General features: G+C 51.1%; 1 protein-coding gene across 1 annotated transcript in view; it reads left to right on the forward strand.

Moving 5' to 3' along the window:
• The first annotated feature begins 4,978 nt into the window (after positions 1-4,978).
• The window catches only part of LOC139434275 (uncharacterized), a 23,154-nt gene continuing 15,144 nt past the window's right edge, over positions 4,979-12,988 (forward strand). The window contains exons 1-2 of the mRNA XM_071204145.1: positions 4,979-9,286; positions 11,827-12,231. Coding sequence (XP_071060246.1) covers positions 6,331-9,286; positions 11,827-12,231 — 3,361 coding nt within the window. The 5' untranslated portion in view covers positions 4,979-6,330. The remainder of the gene's footprint in view (positions 9,287-11,826; positions 12,232-12,988) is intronic.

Raw genomic sequence — 12,988 nt, forward strand, 5'->3', positions numbered from 1 at the left:
CCTGACAGACCCAGGTCTCCCAACTCCTGTTTTGACACCACACGCATCGGTGTGGTCCATCTGGCGTCAGCCCCTGCTTCTCACCCAGTGTTTGCTACTGTCCAGGAGCCATTCGCTGGTACTCGTCTGGCCTTTGGAGGTCCACGGAGCCTCCAAACAGCTCCTAAAGGAAGGGGTCGCAAGGCCAGGTTGGCAGGACAAGCCCAAAGGGCCAGGGTTCCAGAACCAGTTCAGCCCTGAGTAGTCATGGTTATAGACACAGTTATGGCCCCAGCAGCCATGGTTCCGTGCCCCAGTACCATCCCACATAGCCATGGTACCGTGCTCCAGTACCACCCCACACAGCCATGGATCTGTGTTCCGGTTCCCTGCCCAGCAGCCATGGTTCCGGCCTTAGCAACCATGGTTACAGCCCCAGTTCTGGCCCCAGCAGCCATGGTTACGGCCCCAGTCCCCAGCTGCCATAGTCCCTACTCAATTCCTTTCTCAAGTCCTTCCTCTAGTTACTTCCCTAGTCCCTTCTCCAGTCCCCCCTTTAGTCACCTCTCTAGTCCCTCCTCTGGTCCCTTCCCGAGCCCCTCCTCTAGTCTCTCATCTAGTCCCTTCCCAAGTCCCTTCCCAAGTCCATTCTCTAGTCCCCTCTCGAGTCTCCTCTCCAGTCCCCTCTCGAGTCACCTCTCAAGTTCCATCTCTAGTCCCGCCTCTAGTCAATTCCCTAGTCCCATCTCTAGTCACTTCTCGAGTCCCCTCTCCAGTCCACTCTCGAGTTCCCTCCTCGAGTCCCTCCTCGAGTCCCCTCTCTAGTTCCCCTCTCAAGTTCCCTCCTCTAGTCCCTCCTCTAGTCCCTCCTCTAGGCCCTCCTCTCTCCTCCTCTAGTCTCTCCTTTAGTCCCTCCTCTAGTCCCTCCTCGAGTCCCCTCTCTAGTTCCCCTCTCGAGTCTCCTCTCGAGTTTCGTTCTCTAGTTCCTCCTCTGGTCCCTCCTCTAGTCCCCTCTGTAGTCCCTTCCCTAGTCCCTCCTCAGGTCACTTTCCTAGTCCCTTCTCTAGTCCCATCTCAAGTCCCTACTGAAGTGCTGTTGGAGGTCCCGCAGACTACTCTTCTGCCGGGGGTCCTGCCAACTCCAGGTCCTGTGCCGTTGGAGGTCCCGCAGACTACTCTTCTGCCGGGGGTCCTGCCAACCCCATGTCCTGTCCCGTTGGGGGTCCCGCCGACTGCTCTCCTGCCGGGGGTCCTGCCAACCCTTTGTCCTGTGCCGTTGGAGGCCCCGCCGACTGCTCTCCTGCCGGGGGTCCTGCCGGCCCTTTGTCCTGTCCCGTTGGGTGTCCCGCCGTCTGCTCTCCTGCCGGGGGTCCTGCCGGCTCCTTGTCCTGTCTCGTTGGGGGTCCCGCCGACTGCTCTCCTGCCGGAGGTCCTGCCAACCCTTTGTCCTGTGCTGGTGGAGGCCCCGCCGACTGCTCTCCTGCCGGGGGTCCTGCCAATCCCGTGTCCTGGTCCTCTTCCGTGGGGGATCCTGCCGAGGCCTGTCCCACCAGCTCCGACACCGGGTCCTGCCCGGCCTCCGGCACTGTCCCGTCAGCGCCTTCCTGCCCGGCCTGCGGAGCTGTCTGGTCTTCGCCCTCGAGCCCGGCCCCCTGAGTGCAGCGGTCCTCGCCCTCGGGCCCGGCCCCCTGACTCTTCCTGCCTCTGCCTTCGCCCCTCCATGGTCCCCACCTTGGACTCTGTCTTGCCCCCGGGCCGTCCGCCCGAGTCCCCCTTTTTGGACTCCGCCTTACCCCCGGGCCGTCCGCCCGAGACCCCTTCCTGGTCCTCTGCCTTGCCCCCGGGCCGTCCGCCCGAATTCCCCTTTTTGGACTCTGCCTTACCCCCGGGCCGTCCGCCAGAGACCCCTTCCTGGTCCTCTGCCTTGCCCCCGGGCCGTCCGCCCGAGACCCCTTCCTGGTCCTCTGCCTTGCCCCCGGGCCGTCCGCCCGAGACCCCTTCCTGGTCCTCTGCCGTGCCCCTGGGCGGTCAGTTCAGTCCCGTCCTCCTGACCCACTCCTCCCACCCTGGTGGCTTAGTGATTTTCGTGTCCTTTTCTATCTTTGGGTTTCCTATTTTATTTTGTAAAGTGTTCACCCCCGTTTCCTGCCTGTTTGCTTTCTGTCGGTTTCCCTCTCTGATTACCCAATTGTGTTCACCTGGTACCTATGTGTTTTCTCCTCCCTCCTCACCTGTCTCGTGTTTATGTGATTAGTCCTGGGTGTATTTAAGTTCTGGGTTTTCTGTCTCTCTTTGTCAGGTTGTCTTGTGTATTGGCTTGTCCTCGGTGAGTGTTCTGTTCTGTATTTGTCAGCATAGCCTTGGAATAAAGGAATTATTTTTACGTTAATCTGCATTTGGGTCCTACCTGCTTCACACACCGTAACAATTAAACCATTTTTATTTCTTTCAGCGTTAAGAAAAAAGAAGATGGCAACCTCCTCCACGCCAAACTGCACAAACTGTAAGTTGATGGTCCTGGCTTACTTTACATGACTTCAGATGGTTGACATTACACATACTACTATACATATATGTATATATATATATACATGTGTGCACAATTGTAGATAAACAGCACACAGTATATAAATATATATATATATAAACTGTGTGCTGTTAACTGAAAAGGGAGAGATGCAATCCGTTTTCAGTGAAGATCATCCAGGTTTAACTTTACGTTCTAAAGCCCTTCATTCAGAACACTGTGCTGCCATTCAACAAAATCCTGCTTTGGCCTCAACATTTGGTGTTAAAAAAACCTGTCCACTCAATTCCCTACGGCTGTTCCATACTTCAGACAACTACGCAGTAGATATAATGCATGGTTTACTGGAAGGAGTGGTGCAGTATGAGTTGAAGCTTGTGTTTCAGTACCTGATAAGGAACTTTATATCCTGAAGTTCATTGTCAGAGAGAATCACGAGCTTCAATTATGGATTTCCACAGAGGAAAAACAGGCCAAGTGGGCTAAAACTGGATGATGATGGCAACAATCTTGGCCTTAATGCTGTTCATTCCTGGTGTCTTTTGCGCAATACCCCATTGATGTTTGGAGATTTACTTAGCAGGAATGATAGCTGCTGGAACTCGCTGCTCCTCTTAGTACAGATTGTGAACATTGTCTTTTCACCCATTGTAACCATGGTATGACCTGCTATCTGAAACATCTTATTTTTGATCATCATACACTTTTTAAATCTCTGTTTCCAGAACGACATTTGATTCCCAAGCACCACCATATGATACATTACCCAAGCTGTATTAGGAAGATTGGGCCACTAATACACATGTGGTGCATGAGGTTTGAAGGCAAGCACACATTTTTCAAAACGTCTGTAAAGAACTTTAAAAATATCACAAAAACACTGGCAAAAGACATCAGAATCAGTTGGCTTTTCATTTTGAGAACTTTTATTTTAAAAGATTCCAATTTGGCCCCATTACTGAAGTCTTGGTCAGCAGTTTGGAGGGCAGTGAGGTGCTGCATGACACTTTTGATACGTCTTGTATTGTTCCCACAACTTCCTGGGTCAAAAGCTATGGCACAGAGTACCAGCCTGGGATGGATGTATGTTCTGGTATTGAAAATGAGATGCCAAATGTCGCCAGTGGGGATGGGATTTTTGTATGTCATATGATGATGCATTATATTTACTGTGTGTATATGTATTTTAAGCAGAAGTGGGGGAAAATGTGTGTTTCCATTCATAAAAGGGTTAGCCTGTCAGGTGGGCGGAGTATGTGTGTTTTCGCAGCTGGTGTGAATCAGCTGGAGGAGGGCAGCGTGATTGGCTGCTGCCTGCCCAGCCTTCCAGGGAGCTACGTGGATTGGCCGGTGGGTGGTTAAAGCGAGGAGCCGGGACATTTACCGGGAGAACGGGAAAAGGTGAAGCTCCGAGGTGAAGAGGGAACGGGAAGCAAGGCTCTGGACGGATCGACGAGGAAGTGACCGTGAAGCGAAGGTCCACTGTGGAAGTACTGCTGCACTGCGATTTACTGTACGGCTGCCAGCTGCTGATCGACGGGTCGGTTGAAGGCAGATTTGCAACGCTCTCAAGCTCCTGATATTGCAACGCTCTCAAGCTCCTGATATTGCAACGCTCTCAAGTTCCTTATCATTGCAACGCCCTCAAGTTCCTGTCTTTCGCACCGCGCGCTGCTCCTATCAGGGCCAGTGCGCATCTGAGTCGGACGCGCTCCGAACTATTGGGAGACGCGCGCCAAGTCTCCAACTGCTTTCTTCCGACCAGAAACACGCTGCGCTTAAGGAAGGGTGAGAAGAGATAACTTTTAACTCCTCTCGGTCTGAGGTGTTCTTGACCGAGAGCGGACCCATAACTATTTTAATTCGGGCCATGTCTTGCTAGGCTGTCACTGCATGGTTAAATGAACAAGGAGAGTATGGGGTGCAAATAGTGCCACTTGCAGTCATTTGCTCACCAGTGCCAGTGACTGTTCCATTTTACTCCTTAGCAGCCAGTGAGTGGGAGAGCATGTTCATTGTGTGATGTGTGTAGTGCTTTCTTTAAATAGACGTGTCATGTGTGTAGTGATTCCCTAATAGAAGTGTCATGTGTGTAGTGATTCTCTAATAGAAGTGCCATGTGTTTGCGTTATTTGCATGCTTTGTGACATTTTACGTTTAGTTGTACCATTCATGGTCCCTCCGGCCAGCAGGGGGTGGGTAGAGCAGTAGCAGCCTGAATTGACGGGGTGGTATATAGGCACTGCATCACTTGGCCTTGTGATACATTTCCATGTGAGAAGCTTGGCTGATATGGTCCCTTACTATTTATTTAATTTCTAATAAAGATTATTGTGTTACCCGATATCTGCCTGCTCCTCGTGTGTGTGGGTCAATTGGGGGATTAAAAGAACTGGGTGCCAGCAAGTGGGCCATTACATAGAGGGCTCACTCGCGACACCTTAATTTGGCGTTGTCGGCAGGATCTCCCTTGCACACACGGTCAGCATGTCGGTTGAGGGTAACGAGGGAGTCGCTGGCGCTGTTAATCCAGCTCCCAATGTTGTAAATCACATTATGTTACCTTGGTACATGGGGGGGCCATGGCTTCCTATATTTGAAGGGAAAACCGGAGAGAAGGTGGGGGAATGGCGGGCAAAAATTGAAATGTTTGTACGGGCTCAGGGTCTTTCGAACGATCAGATCGTTGACTTTATCTTAAGTGCTCTGGGAGGTGAAGCTAAACGGGAAATGTTACTATTACCCCTTAGTGAGCGGGACACTGGGAAAAAAATATTAGATTGTCTGACTTCATTGTATGCGGGAAGTCAGTCACTGGCAACACTGAGGGCTCAGTTCTATGAATGCAGGCAGGGCGCAGAGGAGGGAATGGGAACTTTCATTCTACGCTTTCGTGAGCTCTATCACAAGTGGCAAGCGAGGGAACCACCAGCTGAGGACATTGAAGATGAGCTTCTAAGGACACAGTTCATCAGGGGACTACAAGAAAGCCTGGTGAAACAAGAATTGAAACGACTTCTTCGTCGCACGCCGGGAATGACTTTTCCTGCTATCTGCACCGAGGCCAAAGCGCTTGAAAGGGAGCAGGCTAAAGATGGAACTGAGACATGGGCCTGTCGCACTTATGCCCCCAGGCCTCCACAAACCCAACCACCTGCCACTCCTTTATGTTCCTTAGTACCCCCACCTGCCCAGGACAGCCAGGCATTATGGGACTCCCTGCGGGCAGAGCTCCAACAGGACCTTAAAGACCAGATGTTAACACTGGGCAAGTCTCTCATGGAAGAGATGCGTGGTCAAATTGCTAACCTCTCTCTGGGGCCTGCTGACTCAACTGTACAGAGGCAAAACCCACAAGCAGGGCCCGCATTTCAGCCTAGGCCTCGTCAACCACCCCTGGTCACAGCCAGGACTCAGTTCCAGTGGGACCCCCAAGGTCGGCCAATCTGTTTAGAGTGTGGGCAGGCGGGTCACACCCGCCGGTTCTGTTCCAGACGACGCTCTGGACCTTCGGATTTTTAGTCTCCTCGGTCGCTGCCGGGCAAGCGGTCGAGGAGGGGACCCAGACCACACCCCCAACAAAGCCTGCGTTGATTGGTACCTGCCCAGAGTTGGATGTAATTATAAGTGGTGAAAATATTCCTTGTATATTGGACACTGGTTCGCAAGTCACTCTGTTCAGTTATTCTCTGTTTCAGGAGAAGTTTGGAGAAAGATTGGTCCGAGGAGACATCCCCTGGCTCACTCTGAAGGCTGCAAATGGGCTTCACATCCCATACATTGGATATGCGCTTTTGGACTTTGAGATCAATGGGGTGAAGGTAATGGGGAAGGGTGTGGTGGTGGTTGAAGATTCCTGCCTGCAACAGGAATGTGCCTTATTGGGGATGAATGTGATTGGGGACTGTTGGCAAACTATCTTCCAGGATGGCCACCAAGGAGAGGCGGCTTTCAGGTCAACACTGCCACCTGCGGTCAGCACAGCCTGGGGAAAGGCTTTTGCTGTTTGTCGACGAGTGGGCCGGGTTGGATCCCCCACCGAACTGCAGGGGGTTGCCAAGCTGCCACGTCAGTCTGCTGTGTTGGTTCCCCCAGAGACAGAAATGATTATCTGGACCCAGGTGCCCCAAGCAGTTGGCACCCCAGACTGCTGTGTTATGGTGGAAAATCTCCAGAATGATGACCAGGAGTGGAGGGTGGCGAGGACACTGAGCTGGGTAAGGAGTGGAAGAGTGCCGATAAGAGTGTGTAACCCCCATCCCTTCTCCATAGAGATCCCCCAGCGTCGTGCCCTGGCTACAGTGTCCCAGGTGGATCCTCAGGCTGTGAAGACCGAGGAGGAGTTGGTGTTGACCCACACAGGGCCATCTGCGGTGGAGGTAGAGGTGAGGAGTATAAGCAGCACTCCAGTCCCGAATGTTACTGTACCTCCAGATCATCCGGCCCTGGCATTGCAAGGAGAGGACCTCAACCATAACGAGCAGCAGCGGTTAAGTGATCTACTTCAGAGGTGGACCAAGGTTTTTGCAGCCAATGAAGATGATTTTGGCCACACAAGTGCAGTCTTGCATCAGATCCCTACCGGTGATGCACCTCCAATCCGACAGAGACACAGGCCAGTTCCACCAGCACTCTATGCTGAGTTACGAGCCCTACTGGAAGGTATGTTGGAAAATGGGGTTGTAAAGGAAAGTTCCAGCCCCTGGGCAGCACCTGTAGTGTTGGTAAGGAAAAAGGATGGATCGTGGCGTTTTTGTGTAGATTACCGGAAACTTAATGCCATAACTCACAAAGATGCTTTTCCTTTGCCCAGAGTCGAAGAGTCGCTCACCCACCTCAAGGAGTCAGCTTGGTACTCCACACTGGATCTGGCTAGCGGGTACTGGCAGGTTGCGGTGGACCCCCGAGACCAGGAGAAGACCGCCTTCACAACACCAGTGGGCCTCTTTCAGTTTGAGCGGATGCCGTTTGGTCTCTGCAATGCTCCAGCCACATTCCAGCGGCTCATGCAACGCTGTTTGGGAGGGCAAGTAAATGACTTTCTATTGATATACCTGGATGATATCATTGTGTATTCTCCCTGCTTTGATAGTCATCTCAGGCACCTGGAACAAGTGTTTGAGAGACTACACCAGCACGGCCTAAAACTCCAGCCCCACAAATGTCACCTGTTCAAGAAGGAAGTGAAGTACTTGGGACATGTGGTCAGCAAGAAAGGGGTGGCCACGGACCCAGAAAAAACTGCAGCTGTGCAGGAATGGCCGGTCCCCAAGACAGTCACTCAAGTCCGTTCTTTCTTGGGCTTTGCAGGCTACTACCGCCGATTCATCCCTGCCTTTTCCCGGCTGGCAGCTCCCCTGAATGTTCTGCTTCGGGGTACGGCAGGGGTTAAATCAACAACAGTTAAGTGGTCTCAAGAGTGTCAGGGTGCATTTGAGGAACTTAAGCGAGCTCTATTACAGGCGCCTGTGTTGGCGTATGCAGATTTCAAATTACCCTTCCTGTTGTATACAGATGCCAGTTTGGATGGGCTGGGTGCAGTATTGTCACAGGTTCAGCAGGGGAGGGAACGAGTTATTGCATATGCCAGCCGTAGTCTAAGCCCTGGTGAAAAGAATGACCAGAACTATAGTTCTTTTAAGTTAGAGTTTCTGGCGCTATTTTGGGCAATCACAGAGAAGTTCAAACACTACTTGTGGGGCACAGAATTCACAGTGTTTACAGACAACAATCCCCTGGTACACCTGGGGACAGCCAAACTGGGGGCCGTGGAACAGAGGTGGGCAGCCCAGCTGGCAAACTTCACCTTTTCAGTCAAGTATCGACCCGGTGTGGAAAACCGGAATGCAGATGCCTTGTCCCGGCTCCCAGGGGAAGTAGATATCAAAGCAGTCTACAACGTGCCCGGAGCTCAGGGAGGTCTAGGAGTGAAGGGTCCACCAGCTGGACAGGACTGTGATCCAGGGTCTTGGCTGGAGCGCCAACAGGGAGACCCGGAGTTGGACAAAGTGAGACAATTGATCAACCAAGGGTTAAATGTGTCTCAGGTGCGACGGTCTGAGTTCCCCCAAGTGCACGGGTGGTTGCAGACATGGGATCGGCTGGAACTTCGTGACGGAATCTTGGGGCGCTGCATTCAGGAACCCGACACGGGCCAGCAGGCTTTCCAGTTGATTGTCCCAACCCAACATGCCCGGGAGCTGTGGGAGGATTACCACAAAGCGGCTGGACATGCCAACAGCGAAAAGGTCTTGAGTATCTTGCAGCGCAGATTTTACTGGCTGGGGATGGCTAAGGACATAAAGTCCTGGACAGTAGTATGCCCACAATGTGTGACAGGGAAGGCTGGTCCCAAGGTGAGGGCCCCTCTTCAGCCCATTGTATCCAGTTACCCATGGGAGGTTGTAGCCCTGGACTATTTATCATTGGGACGGCCAGCCGACACCCACCAGTATATCCTGGTTATGACCGACCTGTTTTCCAGGTATGCTGTGGCAGTGCCCACCAAGGACCAGACAGCCCAGACGACGGCGAGACATTTGTGGACCGCCCTCATCCAGCCTTTCGGGTGCCCAGAACGGTTCTTGACGGACCGAGGAGGTGCCTTTGAGTCTGAGGTAATGCGGCAGCTCTGTGAACTGTATGGCTGTACAAAGAGCCGCACTACCCCATACCATCCCCAGGGAAATGGGGCCTGTGAGCGTTTCAACAGAACTTTGCTGTCATTATTGGGCACATTGGGACGAGGAAGTGACCGTGAAGCGAAGGTCCACTGTGGAAGTACTGCTGCACTGCGATTTACTGTACGGCTGCCAGCTGCTGATCGACGGGTCGGTTGAAGGCAGATTTGCAACGCTCTCAAGCTCCTGATATTGCAACGCTCTCAAGCTCCTGATATTGCAACGCTCTCAAGTTCCTGTCTTTCGCACCGCGCGCTGCTCCTATCAGGGCCAGTGCGCATCTGAGTCGGACGCGCTCCGAACTATTGGGAGACGCGCGCCAAGTCTCCAACTGCTTTCTTCCGACCAGAAACACGCTGCGCTTAAGGAAGGGTGAGAAGAGATAACTTTTAACTCCTCTCGGTCTGAGGTGTTCTTGACCGAGAGCGGACCCATAACTATTTTAATTCGGGCCATGTCTTGCTAGGCTGTCACTGCATGGTTAAATGAACAAGGAGAGTATGGGGTGCAAATAGTGCCACTTGCAGTCATTTGCTCACCAGTGCCAGTGACTGTTCCATTTTACTCCTTAGCAGCCAGTGAGTGGGAGAGCATGTTCATTGTGTGATGTGTGTAGTGCTTTCTTTAAATAGACGTGTCATGTGTGTAGTGATTCCCTAATAGAAGTGTCATGTGTGTAGTGATTCTCTAATAGAAGTGCCATGTGTTTGCGTTATTTGCATGCTTTGTGACATTTTACGTTTAGTTGTACCATTCATGGTCCCTCCGGCCAGCAGGGGGTGGGTAAAGCAGTAGCAGCCTGAATTGACGGGGTGGTATATAGGCACTGCATCACTTGGCCTTGTGATACATTTCCATGTGAGAAGCTTGGCTGATATGGTCCCTTACTATTTAATTTCTAATAAAGATTATTGTGTTACCCTATATCTGCCTGCTCCTCGTGTGTGTGGGTCAATTGGGGGATTAAAATAACTGGGTGCCAGCAAGTGGGCCATTACATAGAGGGCTCACTCGCGACACCTTTGTTCAACAGGATTGTCAGTGTGATTGTTAAAGAGGACAATGCTTATCTTCTAACTTGTAAAGTCTCAACAACATATTTTGATGATCACTTAAATGCATTTAGTATCGAGGAGAAAAGCGATGTATTCACACTGATCTGTGTAGATGACCTGCCATACTACATTGCATTTAGCTGATGCTTTTATCCAAAGCGACTTACAATAAGTACATTCGACCAGGAAGACACAACCTTGAAGAAAACAGAATCATATAAGAACATCAGGTTTCAAAGAGCCAATCGTTTCAAGTGCTACTCAACTGGCTTTAGATAAGCCAGTCCTATATTAGTATATAAGTGCTCTGTTAGCAGTTCTTTGTTAGTCATTCTATCGCTCGAAGTGGAGTCGAAAGAGATGAGTTTTCAGTCTGCGCCGGAAGGTGTGTAAGCTTTCTGCGGTCCTGATTTCAATGGGGAGCTCATTCCACCATTTTGGAGCCAGGATAGCAAATCCACGTGTTTTTGCGGATGGGAACTTGGGTCCCCCTCGCAGCGAGTCGTTTGGCTGATGCAGAGCGAAGTGTATCTGCAGCAGCGGGTTGTAGCAGCGATATTTGCAGTGAAGGACAGGTTGTTATCCAGGATCACACCCAGATTCCTTGCAGTCGGGGAAACAACAGAGGTGCCGATGTTGATAGTCAGGTCAAGAGAGGGACAATCTTTTCCCTGCCATACTACAGACATATAGGCAATTTTCAAATGACACTGATGACCAAATGTTTATTGTCCCATACTGTAATGTTGTGTCACACCATGCTGAACTGTAGGTTTATGAATGTAATTGTGGTGTACTTGCCATGTAATACAAACTATTTTGTTACATTTGTTGTCTTGTATTTTTTGTAAAGTGGGTTATGGGGTTTTGGCTGGGAGGGATTGGATCTTCACAACATTCTACACTCAAGTGTTACATTTTGTAACACCCAATAGTGTTACTAAATTGAGATCCAGTGTAGTCTGGTAGTGTTGATTCTTTAACACTGACACTAGTGTAGAGTAATATTAACACTACTGCGTGTTGGCCAGTGTTGATTTTCAACTCGTTTCAGTGTTCCATTAACTACAGGTGAGTGTTAAAATATTAAAACTTTCGAAAGTGTTACTTTTACACTGACAAGAGTGGACGCATATACACACTTTTCTGGTGTTAAATTCAACACTCAGTGTTAATTTAACATTGGCATTTTTGCTGTGTACGATTAGCATTGTTAGCACCGATGTAGCTACCGATCACTTACACGCTAACCCAAGCCTTAACATTCATTACGTTTTTTTGCATTACTCATACCTCTCCAGCCTGCCACCACCCCTCTAATCCCCCACTTGACCAATTTTGCCCTCCTCAATATCCGGTCACTTAACAATAAGCCCACACCCTCCACAAAATAATTCTGGACAAATCCATCGACTTCCTTCTGCTCACTGAAACTGGCAACAACCCAATGACTTATTCTCCCTCAATCAAACATCCCCCCCTGGTTTTAATTACATCACTAAACCCCGCCCCTCACACCGTGGTGGTGGGCTGGCTGTCATCGACAACCACAACATCCGGACTACAGAACTCACCCTCCCCTCAGTACCATCCTTCAAATTCCTCGCCTTCAAAGCCCCTCCATCACTGACAGCTATCCTCATTTACCGCCCCCCCAACCACACCCCTCTTTCCTCTCTGAACTCCTCACCATTGCTTCATCCCTCTCCTCACGTCTGTTACTGCTCGGCGACCTCAACATCCACATGGACTCCCACCTGCAAACTCGCTTCTAAATTCTCCTCCCTTCTGGACAATTTCTCATTTACCCAACATGTCACCTTCCCCACCCATGACAAAGGACACATCCTTGACCTTGTCTGCTCCACCTACCTCCCAGTACTCGACCTCCACCCCTGCCCCTTTCCCCTGTCTGACCACAAACTCATACAGTTCACCATCGCCTCCCCCGTCCGCCACCTGCCCCCCCCATCCAGGATCATCACCTTCCGTAATGTATGCTCTGTCGATCCCAGCAGCACCTCTCCGACCTGCTTTCCTCTACTCTCCCCTGGACTCGAACCTCAGCTCACCCGATGAACAACTCAACCATCTTAATTTCACCCTACTCTCCTCCCTCAACAGCCTGGCCCCCCTCAAAAGGAAAAATGTCACTTTCAAAACCTCCTCACCCTGGTTCACCCCTGCACTCCGTAAGCTGAAGCAAACCGGCCGCCAGCTTGAACGCCATAACCAAGAAATCATCCTGACAGTTCACCATGAATCCTACAAACTCCATCTCACTACCTACAGAGACGCCCCTCACTGCCGCAAACACTGCTTACCTCTCCACCATCTTTACTGACCATAACCACCCCAGGACCCTCTTCTCCACCGCCAACAAGCTCCTCAAAACCCCGTGCTGCACACCCTCCCACTTCCACTTTATGCAGTTCATTCCTCCAGTTTTTTCTCTGACACAATCACTGCCATTAATCTCTCTCCCTATCCGCTGCATCTGACACAAACATACATCTCCCCCAGCATCACACCGACCACAATTTCTCCGTCCATCTCCCTGGACCTCCCGAGCCCTCCTCCCTACGGCCGCCTCTCCCAGTTCACTCTGGTTACCCCCCTGAAATACTCACACTGATCAGCTCCTCCAAACCCCTAACCTGCTCGCTTGACCCTCTACCCCCCCCTCTCTGAAGTCCTGTCTCCCCGTCCGCTGACCCTACCTTGTCAACCTCTGCCTTCAAAACTGC

Source organism: Pseudochaenichthys georgianus, chromosome 8 (genome assembly GCF_902827115.2).
Source record: "Pseudochaenichthys georgianus chromosome 8, fPseGeo1.2, whole genome shotgun sequence".
Lineage (NCBI taxonomy): Eukaryota > Metazoa > Chordata > Actinopteri > Perciformes > Channichthyidae > Pseudochaenichthys > Pseudochaenichthys georgianus.